The 25624-nt window shown below is 41.9% G+C and overlaps 1 protein-coding gene across 2 annotated transcripts in view; it reads left to right on the plus strand.

Annotated features, from left to right (window-relative positions):
* The window catches only part of supt5h (SPT5 homolog, DSIF elongation factor subunit), a 73587-nt gene that overhangs the window by 7456 nt on the left and 40507 nt on the right, over positions 1-25624 (plus strand). The window contains exons 2-9 of one of the 2 annotated variants that reach the window (XM_073029382.1): positions 3759-3859; positions 6837-7041; positions 9070-9135; positions 17577-17588; positions 19577-19646; positions 22035-22103; positions 22204-22269; positions 22376-22406. In XM_073029382.1, coding sequence (XP_072885483.1) covers positions 3779-3859; positions 6837-7041; positions 9070-9135; positions 17577-17588; positions 19577-19646; positions 22035-22103; positions 22204-22269; positions 22376-22406 — 600 coding nt within the window. In that variant the 5' untranslated portion in view covers positions 3759-3778. The remainder of the gene's footprint in view (positions 1-3758; positions 3860-6836; positions 7042-9069; positions 9136-17576; positions 17589-19576; positions 19647-22034; positions 22104-22203; positions 22270-22375; positions 22407-25624) is intronic. The other variant, XM_073029383.1, reaches the window with a different exon arrangement.

Genomic DNA, 25624 nt, shown 5'->3' on the forward strand with positions numbered 1-25624 from the left:
AGGGGAACAGATAGGCGTTATTTACTTGGATTTCCAGAAGGTGTTTGCTAAGCTGCCACATAAAAGATTTATCCTTAAGATAAGAATGCATAGAGTTGGGGGTGATGTATTAGCATGGATAGGGGATTGGTTAACTAATAGAAAGCAGAGAGTTGGTGTACTGGGTGTTACTCTGGTTGGCAAATAGTGGTGAGCAGTGTGCTGTAGGGGTCAGTGTTGGGCACAATATATATAACGACCTGGAAGAGGGGACTGAGTGTTTCTAAGTTTGCTGATGATACTAAATTGAGTGGAAAAGCAAATTGTGCAGAGAACATGGAGAGTCTGCAGAGAGATAGATAGATAGATACTTTATTCATCCCCATGGGGAAATTCAACTTTTTTTCCAATGTCCCATACACTTGTTGTAGCAAAACTAATTACATACAATACTTAACTCAGTAAAAAAAATATGATATGCATCTAAATCACCGTCTCAAAAAGCATTAATAATAGCTTTTAAAAAGTTCTTAAGTCCTGGCGGTAGAATTGTAAAGCCTAATGGCATTGGGGAGTATTGACCTCTTCATCCTGTCTGAGGAGCATTGCATCGATAGTAACCTGTCACTGAAACTGCTTCTCTGTCTCTGGATGGTGCTATGTAGAGGATGTTGAGAGTTATCCATAATTGACCGTAGCCTACTCAGCGCCCTTCGCTCAGCTACCGATGTTAAACTCTCCAGTACTTTGCCCACGACAGAGCCCGCCTTCCTTACCAGCTTATTAAGACGTGAGGCGTCCCTCTTCTTAATGCTTCCTCCCCAACACGCCACCACAAAGAAGAGGGCGCTCTCCACAACTGACCTATAGAACATCTTCAGCATCTCACTACAGACATTGAATGACGCCAACCTTCTTAGGAAGTACATTCGACTCTGTGCCTTCCTGCACAAGGCATCTGTGTTGGCAGTCCAGTCAAGCTTCTCGTCTAACTGTACTCCCAGATACTTGTAGGTCTTAACCTGCTCCACACGTTCTCCATTAATGATCACTGGCTCCATATGGGGCCTAGATCTCCTAAAGTCCACCACCATCTCCTTGGTCTTGGTGATATTGAGACGCAGGTAGTTTGAGTTGCACCATATCACAAAGTCCTGTATCAGTTTCCTATACTCCTCCTCCTGTCCATTCCTGACACACCCCACTATGGCCGTGTCATCAGTGAACTTCTGCACATGGCAGGACTCTGAGTTATATTGGAAGTCTGATGTGTACAGGGTGAACAGGACCGGAGAGAGTACGGTTCCCTGCGGCGCCCCTGTGCTGCTGACCACCGTGTCAGACCTACAGTCTCCCAACCGCACATACTGAGGTCTATCTGTCAAGTAGTCCACTATCCAATCCACCATGTGAGGGTCTACTCCCATCTCCGTTAGTTTGTGCCTTAAGATCTTGGGCTGGATGGTGTTAAAGGCACTAGAGAAGTCAAGGAATGTAATCCTCACAGCACAACTGACCCCCTCTAGGTGAGAGAGTGATTTGTGCAGCAAATACGTGATAGCATCCTCCACTCCCACCTTCTCCTTATATGCAAACTGAAGAGGATCCTGGGCGTGCCTGGTTTGTGGCCTCAGATTCTGTATTATCAGCCGCTCCATGGTCTTCATCACGTGCGACGTCAAGGCAACAGGTCTGAAGTCATTCAACTCCTTTGGTTGTGGTTTCTTCGGTACCGGGACAATACAGGATGTCTTCCACTGTCTGGGTACTCTTCTCTGCTCCAGGCTCATGTTGAAGATGCGCTGTAGTGGTTCTCCCAGCTCAGTAGCACAGGCCCTCAGTAATCGTATAGGTTATAGTATAGTATAGTATAGATAGGTTAAGTGAGTGGGCAAGGATCTGGCAGATGGAGTACAATGTTGGTAAATACAAGATCATCCACTTTGGAGGAACAAATGGAAAATCAGATTATTTGGTTAAAAAATTGAAGCATGCTGCTGTGAAGAGGAACGGGAGTGAGTGCTTGTGCATGAATCACAAAAGGTTGGTTTGCAGGTGCAGCAGGCTATCAAGAAGGCAAATGGAGTGTTGGCCTTCATTGCTAGAGGGATTGAATTTAAGAGCAGGGAGGTTATGCTGCAACTGTACAGGGTACTGGTGGGGCCGCACATGGAGTACTGTGTGACGTTCTGGTCTCCTTACATGAAGAAGGATCAACTGGCTTTGGAGGCAGTGCAGAGGAGGTTTACCAGATTGAATCCAGAGATGAGGGTGTTAGACTATGAGGAGAGATTGAGTCACCTAGGACTACTCGCTGGAATTCAGAAGAATGAGAGGAGACCTTATAGAAACATATAACATTATGAAAGGGATAGATAAGTTAGAGGTAGGAAAGTTGTTTTCACTGGTAGGTGAGACTAGAACTAGGGGACATAGCCTCAAGATTCGTGGGGGTAGATTTAGGATGGAGATGAGGAGAAACAGCTTTTCCCAGAGAGTGGTGAATCTGTGGAATTCTCTGCCCGATGAAGCAGTGGAGGCTACCACAGTAATTATATTTAAGACAAGGTTGGATAGATTTTTGTATACTATGGGAATTAAGGGTTATGGGGAAAAGGCAGGTAGGTGGAGATGAGTCCATGGTCAGATCAGCCATGATCTTATTGAATGGCAGAGCAGGCTCGACGGGCCAGATGGCCAACTCCTGCTCCTGTTTCTTACGTTCTTATGAAGAATATTGATCAGGGTCCCATGAAGTGATAGGAGCAGGGGGTGGATGGTCGTATGAGTAGCTGGTGCATATCACCACTGATGCCAGGCAGGCAATCTCTGAAGAGTATTAATCATGGCTGGGGTCCCCCATCTTGTAAAGACACTGCCCAGAAGAAGGCAACGGCAAACCAATTCTGTAGAAAAATTTGCCAAGAACAATTATGGTCATGGAAAGACCATGATTGCTCATGTCATTTGACAAAACACATAATGATGATGATCTACCTGGAAGTGTAGAAATAATAGGAAAATGAATAAGAGATAAAAAGCATGCTGCAAGTGTGAGATGCTGAACGTCGTTGATGGAAATCTGATATGAAAGATAATGATGGAAATGTAGTCTAGTTCTCATCAGTTGTGTAGTAGTCACTTTGTTATTGTAAATGTTCTCCTTTTTTATATATTGTTTTAATTTATTCATTTTTGGGATTTGCTTTTCGTATTGCCAAAATATACAAAAAAAACTTCCTCTATATTGGTTATAATTGTATTTGCTGGCATGATCTGTTCAAAGTTTATATATATAGGTCGGTATGGTAGCGTAGTGGTAGCACAGCACCCTACAGTACCAAGGAACAGTGTTCAATTCCTGCTGCTGCCTGTAAGGAGTTTGTATATTCTCCACCATGACCGTGTGGGTTTCCTCCAGCTGCTTCGGTTTTCTCTCACAGTCCAAAGATGTACTGGTTGGTAGATTAATTGGTTATTGTAAATTGTCCCATGATTAGGCTGGGGTTAAATTTGGAGATTGCTGGGTGGTGCACCTCGAAGGGCTGGGAGAGGCTACTGTGCACTGTATCTCAATAAAGAAAGAAATGTTTTAAGTATGATGTGATATTTTATTTTTGAATGCTTAAATCATGATACATTGTATGAAAGAGCCTTAAATTTGTGTTATTTTAATATGTGGTTTTTTTATGCACACGTACTCAGCTGAAGTTTTGTAAATAAATATCCACGTCGAAAATCCAAGTACCCTATATCTTAACTAAGCTCTTTCATTTCAGCCTTTCACTGAGTCTACAAGATGTCAGACAGTGATGGGAGCAATTTTACTGACGATGAGAGTTCCCGCAGCAGTGAGGGGGAAGAACAAGAGGAAAATGAGGTACTTCAAATACACACTCCCGTGTAATCTCCCCTTTCAGCATTGCTCCACTCTGCCTTCAGTGGACGATTCCCTTCCTAACTGCAGGACATGCCTTATCTGCCCTTTAACCACCTTGTTCCTTGCCATACAAGCACACTTGAGGTTGAGATTGACGTGTAGTTAGCATGTCACAGTGTGCTTTCTTCCATTTTGAAAAAGCCCAACATGGGTTTGCTGGTTGGTTTGTCGAATGCTTCTGTTTAGTTGTAGCAACTCGTCCTGCTACTGCTTCAGCTTTGTTGTCTATTTAACTATCCTTCCCACTGTCACTTTGTCCTGTTTTCAGTCTTCTCCACTGTTTGAGTGAATATTTCCCATGGAAACTTACACCTTTGCAAATCAATAGAATGCAGTCATTTTTTACAATCACCTATTTCATTTTTTTTACATCTCCGTGGTGAGAAATGAATGCTAAAAATTTCAGATGATTGTTCTACATCTGTTTTCACCTTCCCCATACTGGTGTTCTGTACTTGTTAGTTTGTCTGCAAACTCCTTTCGCTCTATGCAAATTTCTCATACTGGATCTTTTGACTACAACCCTATCATAGGATTTTCCTTTGCGTTCTCTGCACTCCCCTTCTCAGCATCTCCCATCTTTCGCAGGTCTGATGAATAGTCATTGATATGAAAATTTAGGTCCTTGAGTTGTACAGCACGGAAACAGGCTCTCCGCCCCACTCATCCATGCTGCCTGGGATGCCCGTCTATGTTGATTGTATTTTCCTGTCTTTGGTCCATGTCCTTTTATTTCTTTTCTCTCTCTTTTCCTGTCCATATGCATTTTAAATCCTGTGATTGTACCCACCCATACCATCTCCTCTGTACGTTTAATTGTACCTTTCCTAATATAAAATATGCAGTCAGTGGATATTCAGTGTTTATATGTGATCCTCTGCTGCTTTAGCCCTTCCACTTAATGGTTCAATGTGTTGTGCATTCTGAGATGTTCTTCTGCACACCCTTGTTCTAACGTGGTTATTAAGAGTTACTGCCGCCTTGCTGTCAGCTTGAACCAATCTGGCCATTCTCCTCTGACCTCTCTTTAATGAGGCATTTCCACCAACAGAGCCTCATGCTCATGGTATGTGTTCTGTTTTTCACACCATTCTTTGTAAATTGCAGAGACTGTTATGCATGAAAATCCCAGGATATCAGCAGTTTCTTAGGTACTCAAACCACCCTGTCTGGCACCAGCAATCATTCCACGGTCAAAGTCACTGAAGTTGTATACACGTATTCAATGTCCAATGAGAAATATGAAGGCAGAGGGGAAGATGTTATTCCTGAATCGTTGAGTGTGTGCCTTCAGGCTCCTGTATCTCCTACGTGATAGTAACAATGAGAAGAGGGCATGTCCAGGGTGTTGAGGGTTCTGAACGATGATGTCACCCTTTTGAAACATAGAAAAATAGAAAACCTCCAGCACAATACAGGCCCTTTGGCCCACAATGCTGTGCTGAACTTTAGAAATTACCTAGGGTTATCTATAGCCCTCTATTTTTAAGCTCAATGTACCTATCCGAGAGTCTCTTAAAAGACCCTATTGTATTAACGTTAATGTTAGTACAACCCTATTAACGTTAAAAAAATGGTCCCAACACAGACCCCTGTGGAACACCACTAGTCACTGGCAGCCAACGGAAATGGCTCCCTTTATTCCCACACTTTGCCTCCTGCCAGTCAGCCAATCTCCTGTATTAGTTTCATGTTGTGACCACCAGTCCCCTCCCTTCCCATTTATTTGTATGTGAGGCTTGGGTACGGGATCAGTCCAGCTGTAGCAGCCCTTTAATTCACCCGGTTCAGACAGGGGCCGAGTCTCTGAGACATGCCGATGGCAGCTGCCCAGTACTTGAGGCCCACGGCCCTGGCGCTTTTCCACCCACCTGCCGATCCTGCAGTTGCCAGATGACCGACCTGGTCTTGAGGGCTGTTCTCCTCCTTCATTGGCCTCGAGAGCTCCTTTTGCTGCTTCAACAGCTCCACTGGATCACATTTCCACTGGTTCGCCATCGCTCTGGATTAGAAGTGAAGGGAAACCAGGTGATAGGCATCACTCCTTCAAGGTGTCCTGGATGCTGGGGAAGCTTGAGCTCATGATGGAGCTGACTGAGTTTACAACTTTCTGCAGCTTATTTTGATCCTGTGCACTGCCCCCACCCCAGACCGGATGGTGATGCAGCTAGTTAGAATGCTCTGCATGGTACATGTGTAGAAATTTGTCAGTGTAACTAACTTTTCTACCTGTGCTGCCACACCTGTACACCGTGGTCCCTCAGTTCCTCAATCATTCCTAAGGCCGTACCATTCAATGCATGCATTCACCTTTATTACTTCTCCCAAAGTGCATCATCTCATACTTATCAGGATTAAATTTCATTTGCCATCAGTCTGCCTGTTTATGTTTGTCTGACTTGATATTGGTCTTATTGCAGAAGTGAAAATAGTTTCCACGACCTCCTATATCAAGCTACTTCATCACTTGTTACTCCTCCTCACCTTTTTCTCTTGGATATCATTTTGCTTTTTTACAAAAAAGGTTCCAATCCACTCAGTCTTTCCAAATTATTAGATCTTCTCAACACTGATAAAGTTAGAATGTTGACTGATTTCAGTGACCTTTAATTCTGGTGGAGAAAACAAGCTGCAAGGAGAATTGTGGCGGGGGTTGTCAGAGTATCTCTGGAGACAAAAGGGCAGTCAACGTTTCAAGTCAAGACCCTGATCAGGACACTGTTTGTGAATCTTGATCTCCTCATTAATCTATTTCAACGATTTTCTGTAATTTGGTGCGGTCTTTCGTTGATTCTGTTATGGTCAGTATTCCAGGGATTTATTGAGGATGGCCACAAAAAGGTGAATCTCTGGAGGTCAGGCAGTATGGTGACATATGCGCACTTTGATAATAAATTTACTTTGATCTTTAATTCAGGAGGAGGAAGAGAATGTCAGCAGGGGAGGCAGTGAGAAAGCGGAGGGAGAAGGAGAGGTAGAAGAAGAGGCTGAAGAAGTTGATGAGGAAGAGGAAGAAGAGGAGGAGGAGGAGGAAGAGGAGGAAGAAGAGTATGACGAGGAAGAAGATGATGATCGACCCAAGAAGAAACCGCGACATGGTGGATTCATCTTGGACGAAGCTGGTACTGAGATTGATTAACATTTTCCCCCTGAAGTTACATTAGTTACAAAACTAATCCCTTCTACCTATCCATGTCCTTCATTCTCTCCACATTCATGTGGCTGTATAAAAGCCTCTTAAATGCCTTTGTTGTGTCAGCCTTCACTATTGTCCCTGGCAGCTCATTCCAGGCACCCACCACTCTCTGTAAAAAGAAAACTTGCCCTGCATATCTTGTTTGAACTTGCTCCCCTTACCTCTCGTATTGGACAGTTTGACTCCAAAGAACAAGGTACCAGCTATCTATCTATCACAAACTCTGGGCTCCGTTGCTCCAGAATAAACAACCCAAGTTTGTCCAACTCATCCTATAGAACACGCCCCCTAATCCATCTAGCATCTTAGTAATTCTCTTCTGTACCCTCTGCAAAGCTTCCACATTCTTTCTATTGTAGCACAACCATAACTGTACACAATACCCTAGAGAGTTCCCAACCTGGGATCCACAGACTCCTTGCTTAGTGGTATTGGTCCATGGAATAAAAAAGGTTGGGAACCCCTACTCTAAATGCAGCCCAGCTAGAAATAGAGGTGCAAGAAATATTGCAGTTGCTGGAAACCTTGACTAACGCACAAACTGCCGGAGGTGCTCTGGAGGTCAGGGGAGACAGTCCTGCTGGCATAGAGAAGGGAAACCCTTAAAAACTGACAAAAGACCCTCTGTTTTTCCATCTGTGAAAGCTGAAAACTTTTTAATAGGTTTGAAATGTCTCTTCCATTAAATGAGTTTTTAAATATGAATTACATATTTATAGAAAAATCAAATATTTAAAAATCTTGGCGAAAGAATTAACTGGAAGTATTACACTTCAGTGAATTTATTTAAAAATAGGTAACTAGCCTTCTGCTTTATCTCCTAATCTGCAGCCTAAAATCCTCATGGATTCCTATCATGAGGTTCCAACTTGGTGCAGGAACTGAAGGCAGTTTATTTCCTCCCTCTGTCCATTTCCCTTTGCTGGGAAGTCTCAGGATGTTGGGGTTCTGCAGCTGATGTCTACACAATTTATCAACAGTGAAATGACAGATTGCCTTTCCAAATCTCAGACTCAGATTCAGATTCAGTTTATTGTCATTTAGAAACCACAAATGCAATGCAGTTAAAAAATGAGACAACGTTCTCTGGAATGATATCACAAAAAAGCACACAACAAAACAGACCACACAAGAAAATCCACAAAACGTTTGGTAATCCCCAATCCAGAGTCCGGAGAGGCTGCTGCATATCAATATCGCGCTACCATCTTAGCACGTTCCCCTGAAAGGAACTCCAAACCCATCAGACAAAACAAGACTACCCAGACACACCAAGTCAAGAGACCAGCACTAACACCCAACAAACCAAAAACCTACGCAAAACCACATAGTTATAGTTAACATTTAGTTGCAACAGTGCAGACAATACCATAATTGATAAAAGACTAACTGACAAAAACCACATAATTTAACATATAGTTCCAACAGTGCCAAGCAATACCATAATTTGATAAAGAGCAGACCATGGCACAGTAAAAAAAAAAGTCTCAAAGTCCCGATAGCCCATTATCTCACGCAGACAGTAGAAGGAAGAAAAACTCTTCCTGCCATGAACCTCCAGCGCTGCAACCTTACTGATACAGCCCCCTGGAAGCACCCGACCACAGCCAACTCTGAGTCTGTCCGAAAACTTCGAGCCTCAAAAATCTGTCTGTTAGTCAGGGAGTATGTGCACTTGATAGTGTACGCACTGAGGTTTGCTGTTTAACCATCTAGATCAGGGGTTCCCAACCTGGGGTCCAGGGACCCCTTGCTTAATGGTGTTGGGCAATGGCATAGAAAAGGCTGGGGACCCCTGATCTAAAGGCTGCTGATCTAATTCGGAGCCATTAGCACTTGTCAGCTTGAGAAATTGGCTGTCAAGGTAATCTTTATTTATCAAAATTAGTGTGTATACTTTAAAATTAGTCAATTAAATATCAGAAATAAATATTATTCTGAATTCTTTTTAAAGATGTGGATGATGAATATGAAGATGAAGATCAGTGGGAAGATGGTGCCGAAGATATCCTTGAGAAAGGTTTGTTCAATGTTAACATTATTTATCTTGTCAGACTGAAAAATGCATTATGGTGCAATATGGCTCTTTCCACTTGTGTGTTGGGCCATGCAATGCAAGCTAAATGTTTAAAATGATGATTCCATGCATTCACCCTTCACTCCTATGTTTCCATTGGTAAAACTTGTCCCAGTTGACTGTAGCTGACTCGAGATCAAATTGTAGTTTCTAAAATTAGACCCTTGATTTAGTAATAGTGTTGCTTGAGCTCATGTGGCGTTAATAATTTCTTTGATTGTGTTAGATATTCAAGCATCAGTGTTTGCCTAAAGGCAGTTAATTATTATGTTTGCAGATCCAAATGCACATCCAGCCACTAATCATCCTGGGCTAGGTTTGCTAGGTATGCTATCATAGTCAATTGTTGCTTCATGGACACTGATAAAGTTAGGATATTGACTGATTCCAGTTGCCTTTAAGTTTGGTGAAGAAAACAAGCTATCTTAATTATTTTCATATAACTAAATTTCTGTCTCCTTTTCTGTAAGCAGGCAGTGTTATGGCACAGTAGTGCTGCTGCCATACTGTAACAACAAACTGGGTCTGATCTTGGACACTGTCCATGTGGAGTTTGCTTGTCCTCACTGACTGTGTAAGCTTCGCCCGATGCTCTGATTTTCTTCCATGTTCTAAAGACGTGTTAGTGGATTTATTGGCTACTACTACATTTGGGATGCATCTCTATCAAAGGACAAAGGAGAGGAGGATTGCAAAACAATGAAGTTGTTGACAGAGGAGGTAGTGGAAACTTTTCACTTCTACAATAAGACCAATAGCGTGGCGATCAGGGTCATGCGAAACCATGGAAGCAGGTGGAGGATGGTCACCTGAGCAGCTGGGGCATATCATAAATCCTGGTTATGCTACCACTGACACTAGGCAGACAATCTCTGAAGAGTATTGATAATGGTTGGGTTCACCTGTCTTATAAAGACACTGCCCAGAAAAAGACAATGGCAAAATACTTATGTAGAAAAAAATTGCCAAGAACAATCACGATCATGGAAAGACAATGATCGCCAACGCCATAGGACATGGCAGATAACAAACAAACTCTTGACATGGACTGAGAAGAGAATCATGGGAATTCTTGGGCATTTGAGAGAGATTAAGTTACAGGGAAATGAAAGAGACAATGGGACTTGAGAGATTTTCTGAGAATCAGCAATGCGGCAAAGCCCTTATGAGCAAATTGTTTATTTGACTACCTCTCTATCTTCCTCTGTCCTTTGCCTATCCTATACTTCCTTTTCTTTACTGTGTTATTCTCGGTACTTCATAACTTCGCATTGCCTTCAAGGGTGCATGAAAACTTCTGAGAGGTTTGGGGCTAGAATAGGGAGCAGGTGAACGAGAGAATGATTCAGGTGATCACTGTTGCTAGCATGGCTTTATTTCAGATTGATCTGGGATAAGCGAAAGTAGTAGAATGAGTAGAAATTGAAGCCTAAGATGTGATGCAGTCTACAGATAACGATTCTGATTGAGTATTAACATGGAAGGAATGATTGGGTCAATTTGGCTGTACCTGTGGCCTTTTGAATTGAATTGTTAGTTGAATATTTTGTTTGCTTTCTTTTAGTTTCTGTCCAAAGAACAACTGAACCTCAGGACAACAAAGGAAGTGTCTTAACGATACTTCTGATTTCTGAGCACCTTTTAGTACAAGCCTCCAGTATTTCTACATACAATATACCTTGCATATACTGTATAGATTAGTTGGTTGTATATAACACAAGACCTGTATTAGCCAATGCAGGGAAAATATCCTGTAGTGAGAGTAATTTTCCCCTTCAGAACTTTGTGAAATGCAAGAAAAATCCAAATTGACATTTTATGTCAATATCGTACATTCCATAAAGTAAATCCCATAGAATTTGCAGAACAAAAATCAGTCATTTGTCTCAACTATATGTACAGGATTTGAACTTCATGCTATTTTTCTCATAGACTGTGCTAAATATGCCGATGTTGGGTGCCATGGTACAGTAGAGGTTAGCGTGATGCTGCAAGATGTAATAGTGTCGGAGTTCAGAGTTCAAAGTCCAATTCTGTATGCCACCTCCGTGGAATGCATGGGTTTTTTCTGGGTGCTCCAAAGACGTATCAGTTAGTAGGTTAATTGGCCATTGGAAATTGTTCTGTGATTAGGCTAGGGTTAAATCAGGGTTTACTGGATGGCTTGGCTCGAAAGGCTGGCAGGGCCTGATTTGCAGTTCATTACAATAAATAAATAAAGTATTGAATCACAAACAGGAGAAAAGGAGTGGCCCTCCTGCAGGATACCCTAAAGGTTAACCACCAGGTTGGATCGGCAGTAAGGAAAGCGAATGCTATGTTGGCATTCATTTCAAGAGGAATAGTGTTTAAGAGTAAGGAGGTGTTGATGAGGCTCTGTGGGGCACTGGTGAGACCTCATTCAGAATACTGTGTGCAGTTTTGGGCCCCCTATCTTAAAAGAGATAAACTGATGTTGGAGAGAGTTCAGAGAAGATTTAAGAGGATGATTCCTGGAATGCAGGGGCTAACATATGAGGAGCTTTTGTTGGCTCTTGGACTGTATTCATTAGAGTATAGAAGAATGAGTGGGGATCTCATAGAAACATTTCAAATGTTGAAAGGGTTGGACAGAGTAGATGTGGAAAGGCTGTATCCCTTGGTGGGTGAGTCCAGGACAAGAAGCCACAGTCTTAGAATTAGAGGGTACCCATTTAAAACAGAGATGAGAAATTTTTTTAGCCAGAGGGTCGTGGATTTATGGAACTTGTTGCCACATACAACTGTGGAGGCCCGATCATTGAGGGTGTTTAAGGAGGAGATTACTAGGTATCTAATTAGGGTATCAAGGGTATGGGGAAAAAGCCGGAAATTGGAACTAGATGAGAGAATAGTTTAGCTCATAGTGGAGTGGCGGAGCAAACTCGATGGGCCAAATGTCCCACTTCTGCTCCTTTGTCTTGTCTTGTGAAAATCCGCAGAGGCTGGAAATCAAAGTAATACACACACAATACTGAAGGAACTCAGCAGGCCAGGGTGCATCTCCGGAAAAGAGTAAACAGTTAAAGTTTCGGGCTGAGACAGGACTGGAAAAAAGAGATGAGAAGTCAGAGTAAGAAGGTGGGGGGAGGAGAGGAAGAAGTACAAGGTGGTAGGTGAAGCGGAGAGGGGCAGGGTCTGAAGTAAAGAGCTGGGAACTGGATTGGTGAAAGAGATAAAGCTCTGGAGAAGTTTCCAACTCTTTACTTCACCACTCTTGCTCTTCCGGTTTCAGCTATCACCTACTACCTTGTGCATTTTCCTCTCTCCTCCTACACCCCTCCACCCCATTTTCTTTCTTTGACTTCTAATCTTTTTTTCTCCAGTGATGATGAAAGGTCTCAGCCCAGAATGTCAACTGTTTACTCTTATCCATAGATGCTGCCTGGCCTGCTGAGTTCCTCCAGCATTTTGTGTGTATTACTAATGAAAGTATTCCTTCACTAAGCTAACATAAAATTCAGAACTGTGTGCGCCATTTCATCAGTTAAGACTGTTAAGACTTTTAACCTTTTTATTCCTTTAAGGATGACTGTGGGAAGCAGTAGTGATTAGAATTTGGTAAATAATTTCTGTGATGTTCAGTTTTCTTACTGAGGATGTGCTGTACCTTGGTTCATAACACGTGCAGACCAGTAGGCCTTGAAGTTATTCCTGCAAGCTGAACTTGTCCCTAGGCAGCAGCTGAATGAAATTACCTTCATCCTGAAGTTGACTTGGGCAAATAAAACTCAAGTAGGTTTCTCATTGTAGCCTAGCCAGTCATGGTAGAAATCACCTCCTGAGCAAGATCAGTCTTAGCCATGCAAACCCCAACTCTGCTACCTACATCTTCCTATCCATGTAACCTCCAAGGACTTTGCTTGTTTCTGTGCACCAGACTTTCTTTGGGTACTACTGGTAATCATACTTTCTCCTGTCTTGGCTCTAAGCTCTGGAATTCACTGTCTAAACAATTCTGATTGTCTCAAGACGCATTTTAGAAAATCTGTTTTGGGAAGCATTTGGTTACATTTGCAATTCTTATTAAGAAGCTTGGAGCCAAATTTTAAACCTATGAGACATAGCTCATCGAGTCTGTTCCGCCATTCCCCGTTGGCTGATTACTATTGCTCTCAACTCCATTCTCCTTCCTTCTCACCATAACCTTTAACCCTCTTACCAATCAAGAACTTATCAACCTTCACTTTAAATATAGCCAATGACTTGGCCTCCATAGCTGTCTCTGGCGACGAATTTCCCAGATTCACCTCCCTCTGGGTAAAGAAATTCCTCCTCATCTTTGTTCGACATCAACATCCTTTTATCCTGAGGCCGTGCCCTCTGGTCTTAGACTCCCCTCTATAGGAAACATCTTCTCACTCTATCTAGGCCTTTTGATATTTTGTATGTTTCAATGAGAATCCCCTCATTCTTCTAAACTCCAGTGAGTAAAGGCCCTGGAGCCATCATTGCTCCTCATACGTTAACTCTTTCATTCCTGGATTCATTCTTGTGAACCTCCTCTGTACTTTCTTTGTTTGATATTGCTCCTGCAAAGCACTGTGGGAATCAAATTGCATAAACAGTGCTACAGGTGTACAAGATATTGCTGCTCTGCATGTCACTTAGCATATTAACACCCAAACAGGTGAGGCAACAGGTGGTACTCTCGATGCGGCCTCCTCCACGTTGTTGAAACCCGTCATAAATTGGGGGCCTGCTTTGCTCACTCCATCCGCTAAAAGTGGAATTTCCCAGTAGCCGACCATTTTAATTCTTATCCCCATTCTCATGCTGACATGTCAGTCCAAGGCCTCTTATTTTGCCATGATGATGTCTCTCAGCAATGCTTCCTATTTCAAAAGGGTAGTCTCCAACCTGGTGGCATGAACATCAATTTCTTCTTTTGGTATTTTTTCCCCTCCACCTTCCCTCTTCTATTTCCCCATTCTTGCTTTTTACCTCTTCTCCTCACTTGCCTATCACCTCCCCCTGGTGCCCCTCCTTCTCTTTCTCCTATAGCCCACTTTCCTATTGATTCGTTTTTCTCCAGCCCTTTACCTTTTCCACCCACCTGGCTGCACCTTCTAGTTAATCCTCCTCCCCTTTTTATTCTGATGTCTTCCTCCCTTCCGGTCCTGATGAAGGATCTCGACCTGAAACATTGACTATTTATTAATTTCCATAGACGCTGCCTGACATGCTGAGTTCTTGCAGCATTTTGTGTGTGTTGCTCTGGATTTTCAGCATCTGTAGAATCTCTTGTGTTTATTAATTTCCATAGACGCTGCCTGACCTGCTGAGTTCTTGCAGCATTTTGTGTGTGTTGCTCTGGATTTTCAGCATCTGTAGAATCTCTTGTGTTTATTAATTTCCATAGACGCTGCCTGACCTGCTGAGTTCTTGCAGCATTTTGTGTGTGTTGCTCTGAGTTCCACAGATATGTCACTCGCATGTTAACATCCACTGCCTTGTGAGAGTTAGCAGCTGGGGAGGCTAGTCCCAGCACATGTGCTCGAGGCAGTAAAGTGTGGAAAGTGAGGGGAGGGGGTTAGTGAGAATTCTGTAATTGTACCCGTTTTTGTCCCAGTGTGAGTCAACTGGAGAAAAATTTTTTTCCACATCAATTTGCACGTGTTCAAGATGTGTGTGCATGAAAAAGGAATCGAGCTGCAGAGCAATTGAAACCAGGAATAAAAGTTTAACCTTTTTAATCTAACACACAAAATCAGGTTGGAGGCTACACAGATGGAATATAAGGTGTTGCTTCTACATCCTGAGGGTGGCCTCATCCTGGCTTACGAGGAGGCCGTGGACTGACATGTCAGATCAGAATTAAAATGTTTGGCCACCAGAAAGTTCTGCTTGTAGCGGATCGAGTGGAGGTGCTTGATGAAGTGAGGCTGTAGTTCTATTTCATATCAAAGAGGTTGTAAGATAATTCAACTGGAGCATGAAAATTCAGGCTGCTTTTAAAGGAAAATATAGTTTTATAACAATGTGATCGTGTACAAAACTCATTGAATGGAAATCTCTCTCATTGTACTGCTGAGACAAGTGACAGTAGAAGGGAACTGATGCAGACTGGTTTAATATCGAATTATGAATTCCCAGGAAACGAACAGATTTTACATTTATATTAAATTGCAATTTCTGGATTTCTAATTAAAAACATTATTTTTAACTACTCTCCCATACCGTTTTGCAAAATGAATTACAGTAGATTAATTTCACAATCTTGGGTTTCAATATCTTTGTTCACGTATGGGTCAACACTTGACAATTTATTTGGTGCAGATGTAGACCTGAATCAAATGAATGTCGGAGTGTCTTATTCCATGTATTTGAATAGATTATTTATAGATACAACCTCCACTGTTTTAAAACTTTGCTGAGTTAACAATATTTTTGATTCTCAATCGCAACAATGTTTACTTTTGCAAAAATTGTTCTGTCAATGTTTTTAATTCTGTCTTTTCAAGACAGCCACAGACTTTGCCTATGGTGCAACTCTGGAGCAACTTAGTAAATTCAGTAGCCATTTTGCATATAAAAGCCAGCCGCTGGTGTAGTGGCTTCTGCACCGGACTTCAAGGCGAGTGGTCCTGGGTTCAAATCTGGCCAGCTCCTTGCACGCTTTCCACTTAGAAGCATAGAAAATCTACAGCGCATTCCAGGCCCTTTGGCCCACAATGTTGTGCCAACCATGTAACCTACACTAGAAGTTGCCTAGAATTTCCCTGCCACATAGCCCTCTATTTTTCTAAGCTCATGTACCAATCTAAGAGTCTCTTAAAAGACCCTGTTGTATCCACCTCTACCACCTTCGCTGGCAGTGCATTCCACACAGCCACCACTCTCTGTGTGAAAAACTTGCCTCTGACATCTCCCTTGTACCTACCGTAGATTTCGCACTACAGAGCGCACCTGATTAAAAGCCGCTGGCTCTAATTTTAGAAATAAAATCAATTTTGTACTTGTACAAGCCGCACCGGATTTTAGGCCGCAGGTGTCCCACGTTGTAATATGAGATATTTACACAGAAAGATATTACACGTGAGGATTTTTTAACTTTTAATTAAATCCATATGGTAACATAAACAAATACATATTGCAAATGCTTTTTTTCGAACCGTGCCTGTAACGCGGCTACTTTTAAATATACGTTGCGTATACTTTTTTACTGAACAACATTCCAATATCTCCTAACGACTGGTAAAAAATATATATACTGCAGCCTACCAGGAAAAGTTATTGATCGCCTTTAACTTAAAAGCAGCATTCGCTCAGATCTAATGCCGCTCTGCCGCTCGCCCCCCGCCTTCCCGTTTATTGCAAACCGGTATCCCACAAGACGCGGCGAAACCGGGTGTGACGTCATAGCATCCCGGGATGTAGTACAGAAAACAAATATAGTTAAAACACTTCTAACTTTAACTAACAAATGAATTACTAAGCGAAAATATTATAAACTAAATAACTGCCATAAAGGCAGCACAATGCTTTTCTTCGAGTGTTTTCCATGTTGATGAGGGTGAGTACAAATGACTGATTTACAATAATTTAATTGTGAAAGTGCGCTTGATTTATCGTACAATTTCATTGGACCTCTGTGAACTACTCATCAATTTTATTGGTCTACTGTTACGAGGCAAAATGTTTTTGGCGGCATGAAAAAAAATCATGCATTAGCCGCACCGTAGTAAAGGCCGCAGTGTTCAAAGCTGTTCAAAATGTGGGAAAAAAGTAGCGGCTTATAATCCGACATCTACGGTACTTTAAAGCACCTTAAAACTATGCCCCCTCATTAGCCAGTTCAGCCCTGGGGAAAAAGCCTCTGGCTATCCACACAATTTGTGCTGGATTGAGTATCTAGCAAACAACTCGAGCCTCATAAAACAGACTAATGTTAAAGAAACGGCAAGGTTCCCACCTGATACACCGGGGAGGCACGGGAGGTTATTATTATTATTCATTTAAAACAAAACCTTCCATTGATGACCAGAATTTTGGGAAATTTACTCAGACATAAAATGTTGAATGCTGGCAAAGTTGACTTCTCCACTGAATGAATTATACAGGTAGTGTCACTTGTGCAGGGTTGTGGTTACTGTGATTAAACGAATCGGCATGCGGTTGGAAACAAAGAAATGTTCAATTGGACCTGAGTTTTGATAAACAGCTGGCATAAGACTAGTTTTCTGTGAGTGCTCCTTATGAACAAAACCATTTTGCTTGTGTGTATTTCTTTTTTTTTGCGTTTAAAACATCACACATTACTGCTTATCTGCCATGTTTTAATTTTTATCCTTGCGCTTTTGTTTCCCATTGACCATGATTTTGGTGGTATTATTTGGCTGTTTACTCTGTTACCTTCTGAACAGAAGAAATTGAAGGTACGTATACAATTCTGCGTTTGCTGTAGAGTCTAATAGTTACTGGTTTGTGGATCAATAGGGCTTACAAATTACCATGTATGAATATTATTAAATATCTGTTGCTTGTTTAATAGATTATTTGAGTTTCAGATCTGTTTTAATAAAAGAAGGAACTTCACTGATTTATTAGGGCAAATGCTCACATTGCTACAAAAGCACATACATTTATAAAAATACTCTGATAGTAATATTTGCACAGAGTAATTTTGAAGCCCTGGTCTATTTTAATGATAGCTTTGGGTTGATTTGTGGGATCTAGTTTGAGATTGTGTAATCAGTAAATTAAATTGTCTAGCGATATTTTTTTTGAAGCAACATATCATCTGTCTTTTAATTTGCTTTGATTGATGGGATGTTAGAGATCAAGATCTGAGTTTGACTAGTCTGTTCATCTTCCTCGAAGATTGTGTATAATGAAGAGGGATTGGAAATGCTGTTTATGGTTTTTGGTCCTTTCTAAATCATCTTGCTAATTGCTTTTGTGATAGGTGTCTGAAGCGCATTACTTTCACCCCTGTACCCAGAATGAAATAGTTTTAGGTTAAATAACAACATACATTAAAAAAAATACACATGCTCTTGGCTTGCTGGTGTAGATTGTTGGTAGGATTTCCACGTGCTCAACTATTTCCATTTAAGATGACCCCCTTCGCAGCATCCTTTGCCTGAAGAAGTGTTGAGACACCCTGCGGTAAAAATGTTTCGCCCTTAATCTGCTATGTTTGCAGCCCAGAATAATTTGTTTCTTTGCTTTTTAATTTGTGTGGCAAAACTTGGCAACCTTGTGTTGACTTTGGTAGGAATTACTTGAATTGGGAATTGCTCACTGCTTTGTCATTTATTTATTGATTTAGCCATTTAGCGTAAAATTGGCTCTTCTGGTCCTTTAAGCTCCACTGCCCAGCAACCCCCAACAGCCCCCTATTTAGTCCTAGCCTAATCACAAGACAATTTACAAATGACCAAGTAACCTCATAAACGGTACACCTTTGGACTGTGGAAAGGAAGTGGAGCACCTGGAGAAAACCCACACACTCTACTGGGAGGACTTGCCTCAGAGACTCCTTACAGATGATGTCAGATTTGAACTCCATTAGCGAGGAGCAGTAGCATCATGCTAACCACTATGCTGACATGTTACTTGAAGAATGAAGCTGTTAAAAAACGGGTTCATTCCTGCTCAGTTTTTGATAAAGACTTCCTCCCTTTCCCCCATCCTTCAGTCTGTCACATCTGTAAATATGGAAGTTTTAATTTCATTAGAACATTGGAAACAAAGCTGACTTGAACAGGTTGCTTTGTTCACTGTGCCGGCTTCATTTGCACAAATTAAGATTCCAGTCGCATGGCTGTTTATGGTATTTCCCATGGGTGCGATGCTTCTATAAGTTATCGCCTAGAGTACAAAATGTCAGCTGTCCGAGAGTGTTAATGCATAAGCAAGACCACACAGTGCGGATGTATTATTATTAATAACATTGATGGAGAACCTTGTAGTTCACTGACAGAATAGGTCATTATTTGGTTAGTAATTGCCGAGTGCAGTGGAAAAACAGGGAATGATAACTGTTGATTGGATCTGAGCCATATTTTTTATCCTATACGGGTGACTTAAAGTAAAAACTAGAAACATTTCCAAATTGTTCCTCACAGTCCAGGAATGTGAATTCTCCTTTGGGATTTCTCGTACATTATTTAAGATTGACACTACTTTCATGTCACTTGAGCTCATGACATGAGCTAGCTTTCCAATATTGCTTTGAGACAAGTTGATATGGCACGTTGACCTATTTGTCTTTGGAAATAATTCAGCCCTTGTTTTAAGTGGATCATTAATTAAAAGGGGAAAAGTCAAACCATATGTCACACTCTAATTTTTGGTGGACAAACGGGTTGATATGTTAATAAAATGTCTGCCTCTTTATCCTACTTATTGTATTTTGTAGCCTCCAACATTGATAACCTAGCTCTTGATGAAGACCATTCAGGTGCAAGAAGATTGCTGAATCATTGGAGGTAACTTTTTCCATTAAGTGATTATTGAAAGTACATATATTATCAATGTATGTATGCAGTATACAATGCTGGAAGTTGTCTTTCCTACAGCTACAAAACAATGAAAACCATGAAACCTGTTCAAAGAAAAACCCCCACCCCACACACCCAAAAAAAACCAAATCGCACAAACAGCGGCACAGAATATGAAACACAAAATCGAAAGAGTCCAGGCATATTCAGCTCAGCTCAGTATTCATCATCTGCAGGTTGGCCGATTCAAAGTTGCTCAAAATAGCAACGAAGAAAAGAGTGACCAGAAACATAACTTGAGTCCGATCCGCAAACCGCGTTGACTAAACCCTGCCGGAGACCCAGGAGTCTGGCACCTTCTTCCACAGCATTCGGCACAATCCTCACAACAGCATCTAAAGGATTTGTCACACGTACATCAAAGCATACAGTGAAATGTAGTTTTGCATCGACACAGTCGGAGGATGGGCTGGGTGAGGGCAGTATGCTCCTGACACCAACATAGTGTGCCCACAACTTGCTAACTTTAACCCTAACCCTATCTTTGGAATGTGGGAGGAAACCCGGGCACCTGGAGGAAACGTAAGTTGGTGTGAGAAGACTGTACCAACTCTTTACAGACAGTGGCAGGAAATGAATGGCAATAGGTGATTGTTGGTGCTGTAACATGTTCTGCTAACTGCTACACTGCCGTTCTGTCCTGTACCTTCCTACAGCAGGGTATCTCCTGCGCTCTTCATCCCCACTCCTGCGCCTCCCACCTGACGTTCAATAAGTTTGGAAGAAGAGAGGCTGAAGAATAATGTTAGTATATTTGTTTTGCCCCTCTGTACGTTGCCATAGTGAAATAAGAGATACGGGAATCATTTTAGCATTCATAGAAGGTAAATTACATATTTTCTTCTAAGGCTGTGATGCTCAAATTGGACAAAGCAATAGCGTAACATTTTAACTAAGGTTCCTGATTTTTGTACTTTGTGCCTCTATTTAAACATCACTGGATTGGTCTGTTCTGGCATCTGTTTTCATGGCTGTGTAGCATCAAAGTGCATTTGTTATCAAAGTATGTGTACATCCCCGAGAGTCGTCTTTCCACAAACATAAAACAAAGAAAAACATGGAACATGTTCAAAGAAAACAGCAAACACCCAATGTGTAAAAAAAAAAGAAGAAAACAAACAGCAAAAATCAACCAAAAAACTCAAAATATAAAACTTCGAACCACATTGAAACTGTCTAGGAATGTTCAGTTTAGTTCAGTTCAGTTCAATTTAGCGCTCTGTCACGGGAAAAGTCACCCTGGGGTACTAAGTGAAGGTAGGGTCAATCTGAGATCAAAAGGACCTGCCAGAACAAATGTACATCTGTCAGAGATGTGGAGATATACAGGCCGATTGCTGATTTTTTTCTGGGGTTTCTCAATGGCTGTCCCCATCTTGATGCAGCTCCTTCAGTACAAACATACGTAGATTATTTCAGCTGTCAAGAACAAAGTTGTCCTTCCATAGACATGTACTTGCTGTGTGAGGGGTGTCCAGGGAAGGGTGCATCTCTGGTAAAGGGGCTTGTTGTGTCATTTCTGGGTTAGCTCACTTAGCAATGGTCCCCACTGGATCACCTGTGGTTCCAAGTAGCTGTTTGCATGCAACAGCAACCACACCACGGTACACCACTCAACTGTGGGCTAAACCAGGTGAGGGTAGCTGGTGGGCCTCATACCCCAGTGAGATAGGGCCATGCCTGTTCCAGCATGCAAAGTCAGCTCAGGTGAACTGGATGGATGAGATCTACAGTAAGATCCTATAGCCAGGAAGGCGGTTCTGAAACATTTTGTGGAGAGTGAAGGGTATGACAAGCCACGGAAAAAAGTCATGGTCATCAGTTGCAGCCAAAGGCATGCTATTGGTGATGAGGATCCTTAATGAGGGATGCCATGTTTTGAGGCACCACCTCATGAAGATGCCCATGCTAGTGCCCACGATGGAGCTGACTGAGTTTACAACTTTCTGCAGCTTGTTTCGGTCTTGTGCATACCATATGGTGATGCAGCTGGTTGGAATGCCTTCCATGGCTTATCTGTAGATATTTTGCGAATGCTCTAGTGGAGGGAGAGGACCTAACACTTTAAGTGTGGGAAAAGGTTTGTAATTGCTCATGTCAGTTTAACATGCCTGTTAATATGGACAGCTGCATGAACTTTGGGGGCAGGGGTTGTATTTGATTGAAACTGGTAAACCTCAAGTGGAAGCTCAGCTTCTAAGTACTGAACAGTTCCAGGGAGATACGATTAAGTTACCAGTGAAACTGAAAGTCAGGTTGTCATGGTATGTACCTGTTAATGCTATTGTTACATGTATGTTTCATTGTATTTTGCAGAGACAAAAGAGAAGAGGAACTTGGTGAATATTATATGAACAAATATGCCAAGCCAACTGCAGGTGACCAGTACGTAATTCTGTTTAATCAAATCTTGTGATTGGAAACATATCACGTTGTAGACAAAGGCAGAAGTTTTGATATAAACTCCCCTTGCTTGTGTTTTTAGTTTCTACGGTGCCTCAGATGAGCTCTCGGATGACATCACACAGCAACAGTTACTGCCTGGTGTAAAGTAAGTCACTCTTCAGAAACAATAAGCTTTTATTAAATCTTAATCACGTTTGAAAAAATTAGCACATTTCAGATCTAATTTTATTTTTTCCACTCCATTCATACAGAGATCCCAATTTGTGGACTGTGAAATGTAAGGTATGACTGCTTACAAATGTATGTATTGAGTTGTTAAACCTATATGTCTTGTACGTTTCTGGGCAGTATGAAAATAACATGTTTAATTAATACAAGTCGCAGAAAATGTCCTGCGATAACTGGTTGTTCTTGTAGTGACCAAGCTATTCCTATCAATGCATATTGATGGCTTCCTTTTCCTCAGATCATGGCTTCCCCTCCTCTATAGCTGTTAGGGCTCTGAAACCTGTTTTTCCCCGTTACCCAAACTTACACTCTCACTTTTTCTCTTTCCACTGAGAGCAATAATGTGGTGCCCCTTGTTGTCATCTTTCTTCCCACCAACTTCCACATTCCAGAGCCTCCTCCATAAATTCTGACACTTTTAAATTGATGGCAATGCTTGTTACATAGATTTCTCCTCTTCTCTTGCAGCATTTTGAAAGGATGGTTCCTCCATGACTCCCTTGTTCGTAACCACACGAGATTCAACACTTGCTCTTTTGCGAGTTATCTTCCCACCATTCAGGGACCCAAGCACTTTCCAAGTGAACTAACCATACACTTGCACTGCTTCCATTTTAATGCACTGCATCCAGTGCCCACAATTTTGACCCCTCTTTGCTGGAGAAATCAATTGCAGATCAGGTGACTGCTTTGCAGACTACCTCTTCAATCTGCAAGGGTATCCTCAAGTTTCTAATTTGTCATTGCATTTGCTCTTCCACTCTGAACCTGATTTCCCGAGCAAAGTTTCAGTGAAATTCAATGTAACCTTGAAGGTGGAAATCTAACCTTCTGACCAGCCATGTGGGCTCCGATGTCTAACGTAGAATTCAGTGGTGACCAGTCTTTCCCACCAGATCTGTTGGAAGGTCATTGTTGGCTCTGAATGTTTAATTTTAATAGTCTTTTTCTTTGCAGTTTAACAATTATCTGCTTGTATTTTAAGTACCCTTTATATGCATAACAACATAATATGCCTCTAATACAGGGAGCAGCAATCATTTTTGTGCCATGTACCCCTACCAGTAACTGTTGACCCCAGTTTGGGAACCAGTCTTCCACTAAGTGAATAAGTATTTTCTCATTGGTTAATTTTTGCTACAGTATTGACTAAGTGCTTTCTAACTGGTCTATTGTTATCCATGGGTTTGAATGGAATTTTTCTTATTTTTCGGTATAAAAGTAGCTGTTTTATGTTAGCCGTCATCTTTTACTTTCCCCCTTCTTCAAGTAGCAACCCCTGTCACTGTTCTGTTGCTGTTCTCTTTGTTCTATCAACTCTTAATAATTTAACGACCATGAAGCAACAAGTTTTATGCCTCGTTCCTGACTTCTAAAATAAGACCATAAGGCATAGGAGCAGAACTAGGCCATGCAGCCAGTTGAGTCTGCTCCGTCGTTCCATCATGGCTGATCCCGGATTCCACTCAATCCCATACACCTGCCTCCTCACCATATCCTTCGATGTTCTGACCGATCAGGGAATGATCAACTTCTGCTTTAAATATACGAATGGACTTGGCCTCTGTGGGGAAGCATTCCACATATTCACTACTCTCTGGCTTAAGAAAAAACCCTCCTTACCTCTGTTCTAAAAGGTTACCCTTCAATTTTGAGGCTGTGCCCTCTAGTTCTGGATACCCCCTCCACAGGAAGCATCCTCTCCACATCCACCCAATCTAGTCCTTACAACATTCGGTAGGTTTCAATGCGATCCCATTGCATTCTTCTAAATTCCAGTGTGTACAGGCCCAAAGCTGCCAAAAGCTCTTCATATGTTAACCCCTTCGTTCCTGGAATCATCCTCGTGAACCTCCTTCGGATTCTGTCCAATGACAACACATCCTTTCTGAGATATTGGGTTCAAAACCGTTGACAATACTCCAAGTGCAGCCTGACTAGTGTCTTATAAAGCCTCAGTGTTATCTCCTTGCTTTTGTATTCTATTCCTCTTGAAATAACTGCCAACGTTGTATGTGCCTTTACCACAGACTTGACCTGTAAACTGTCTGAGAGTCTTGTACGAGGACTCCTAAGAGCCCTCTGCACCTCTGAATCTTCCCCCATTTAGATAATACTCCTCACTATTGTTCCTTTTACCAAAATGAGTTGTTATACATTTCCCAACACTGTATTCCATCTGACACTTTTTTTTTGCCCAGTCTTCCAATTTGTTCTAAGTCCTGCTATAATCACATTGCTTCCTCAGCAGTCCTACCGCTCCACCTATCTTTGTATCATCCACAAACTTTGCCACAAATTCCATTAACCAAATCAATGACAAACAATATGAAAAGTAGTGGTCCCAATACTGACCCCTAAGGAACACCACTAGTGACTAGCAGCCAACCAGAAAAGGTCCCCTTTTATTCCCACTCGCTGCCTCCTGGCTGTCAGCCATTCCTCTATCCATGCCAGTATCTTTCCTGTAATGCCGTAGGATTTTATCTTGTTAATAGACAATGGGTGCAGGAGTAGGCCATTCGGCCCTTCAAGCCAGCACCGCCGTTCACTGTGATCATGGCTGATCATCCATAATCTAGCAACCTCATATGTGGCACCTTATCAAACGCCTTCTGAAAATCCAAGTAAATGACATCCACTGCCTCTTTTGTCCATGCTGCTTATTGCTTCTTCGAAGAGCTCTTAACAGATTTGTCAGGCAAGATTTTCCTTGCCAGAAACCATGCTGACTTTGACTTATTTTATCATTAGTCTCAAAGTACCATGAAACCTCATCCTTAATAATAGAATCCAACACTTCCCTAACCATTGAGGTTAGGCTGACTGGCCTATAATTTCCTTTCTTTTGCCTTCCTCCCTTCTTAAAGTGACATTTGCAGACTTCCAGTCCTCTGGAACCATGCCGGATTCTTGAAAGATCATGACCAATGCATCTGTTATTTCTTCAGCAGTCTCTCTCTTAGGTCACTGGGATGTAGTCCACCTGGTCCAGGTGACTTACCCACATTAAGACCTTTTGAGTTTGCTGTGCACTTTTTCCTTTGTAATATCAGTGGCACTCATTGCTGCTCCCTGACACTCACGGACCTCTGGCACACTGCTAGTGTCTTCCATAGTGAAGAGAGGTACATAGTTACCATTAAGTTCGTCTGCCACTTCATTGTCCCCATTACTACCTCACCAGCATCATTTTCCAGTGGTCCAATATCAACTCTCACCTCCCTTTTACTCTTCATATAACTGAAAAAAACTTCTGGTTTCCTGCTTTA

This window comes from Hemitrygon akajei, chromosome 25 (assembly GCF_048418815.1).
Source record: "Hemitrygon akajei chromosome 25, sHemAka1.3, whole genome shotgun sequence".
NCBI lineage: Eukaryota > Metazoa > Chordata > Chondrichthyes > Myliobatiformes > Dasyatidae > Hemitrygon > Hemitrygon akajei.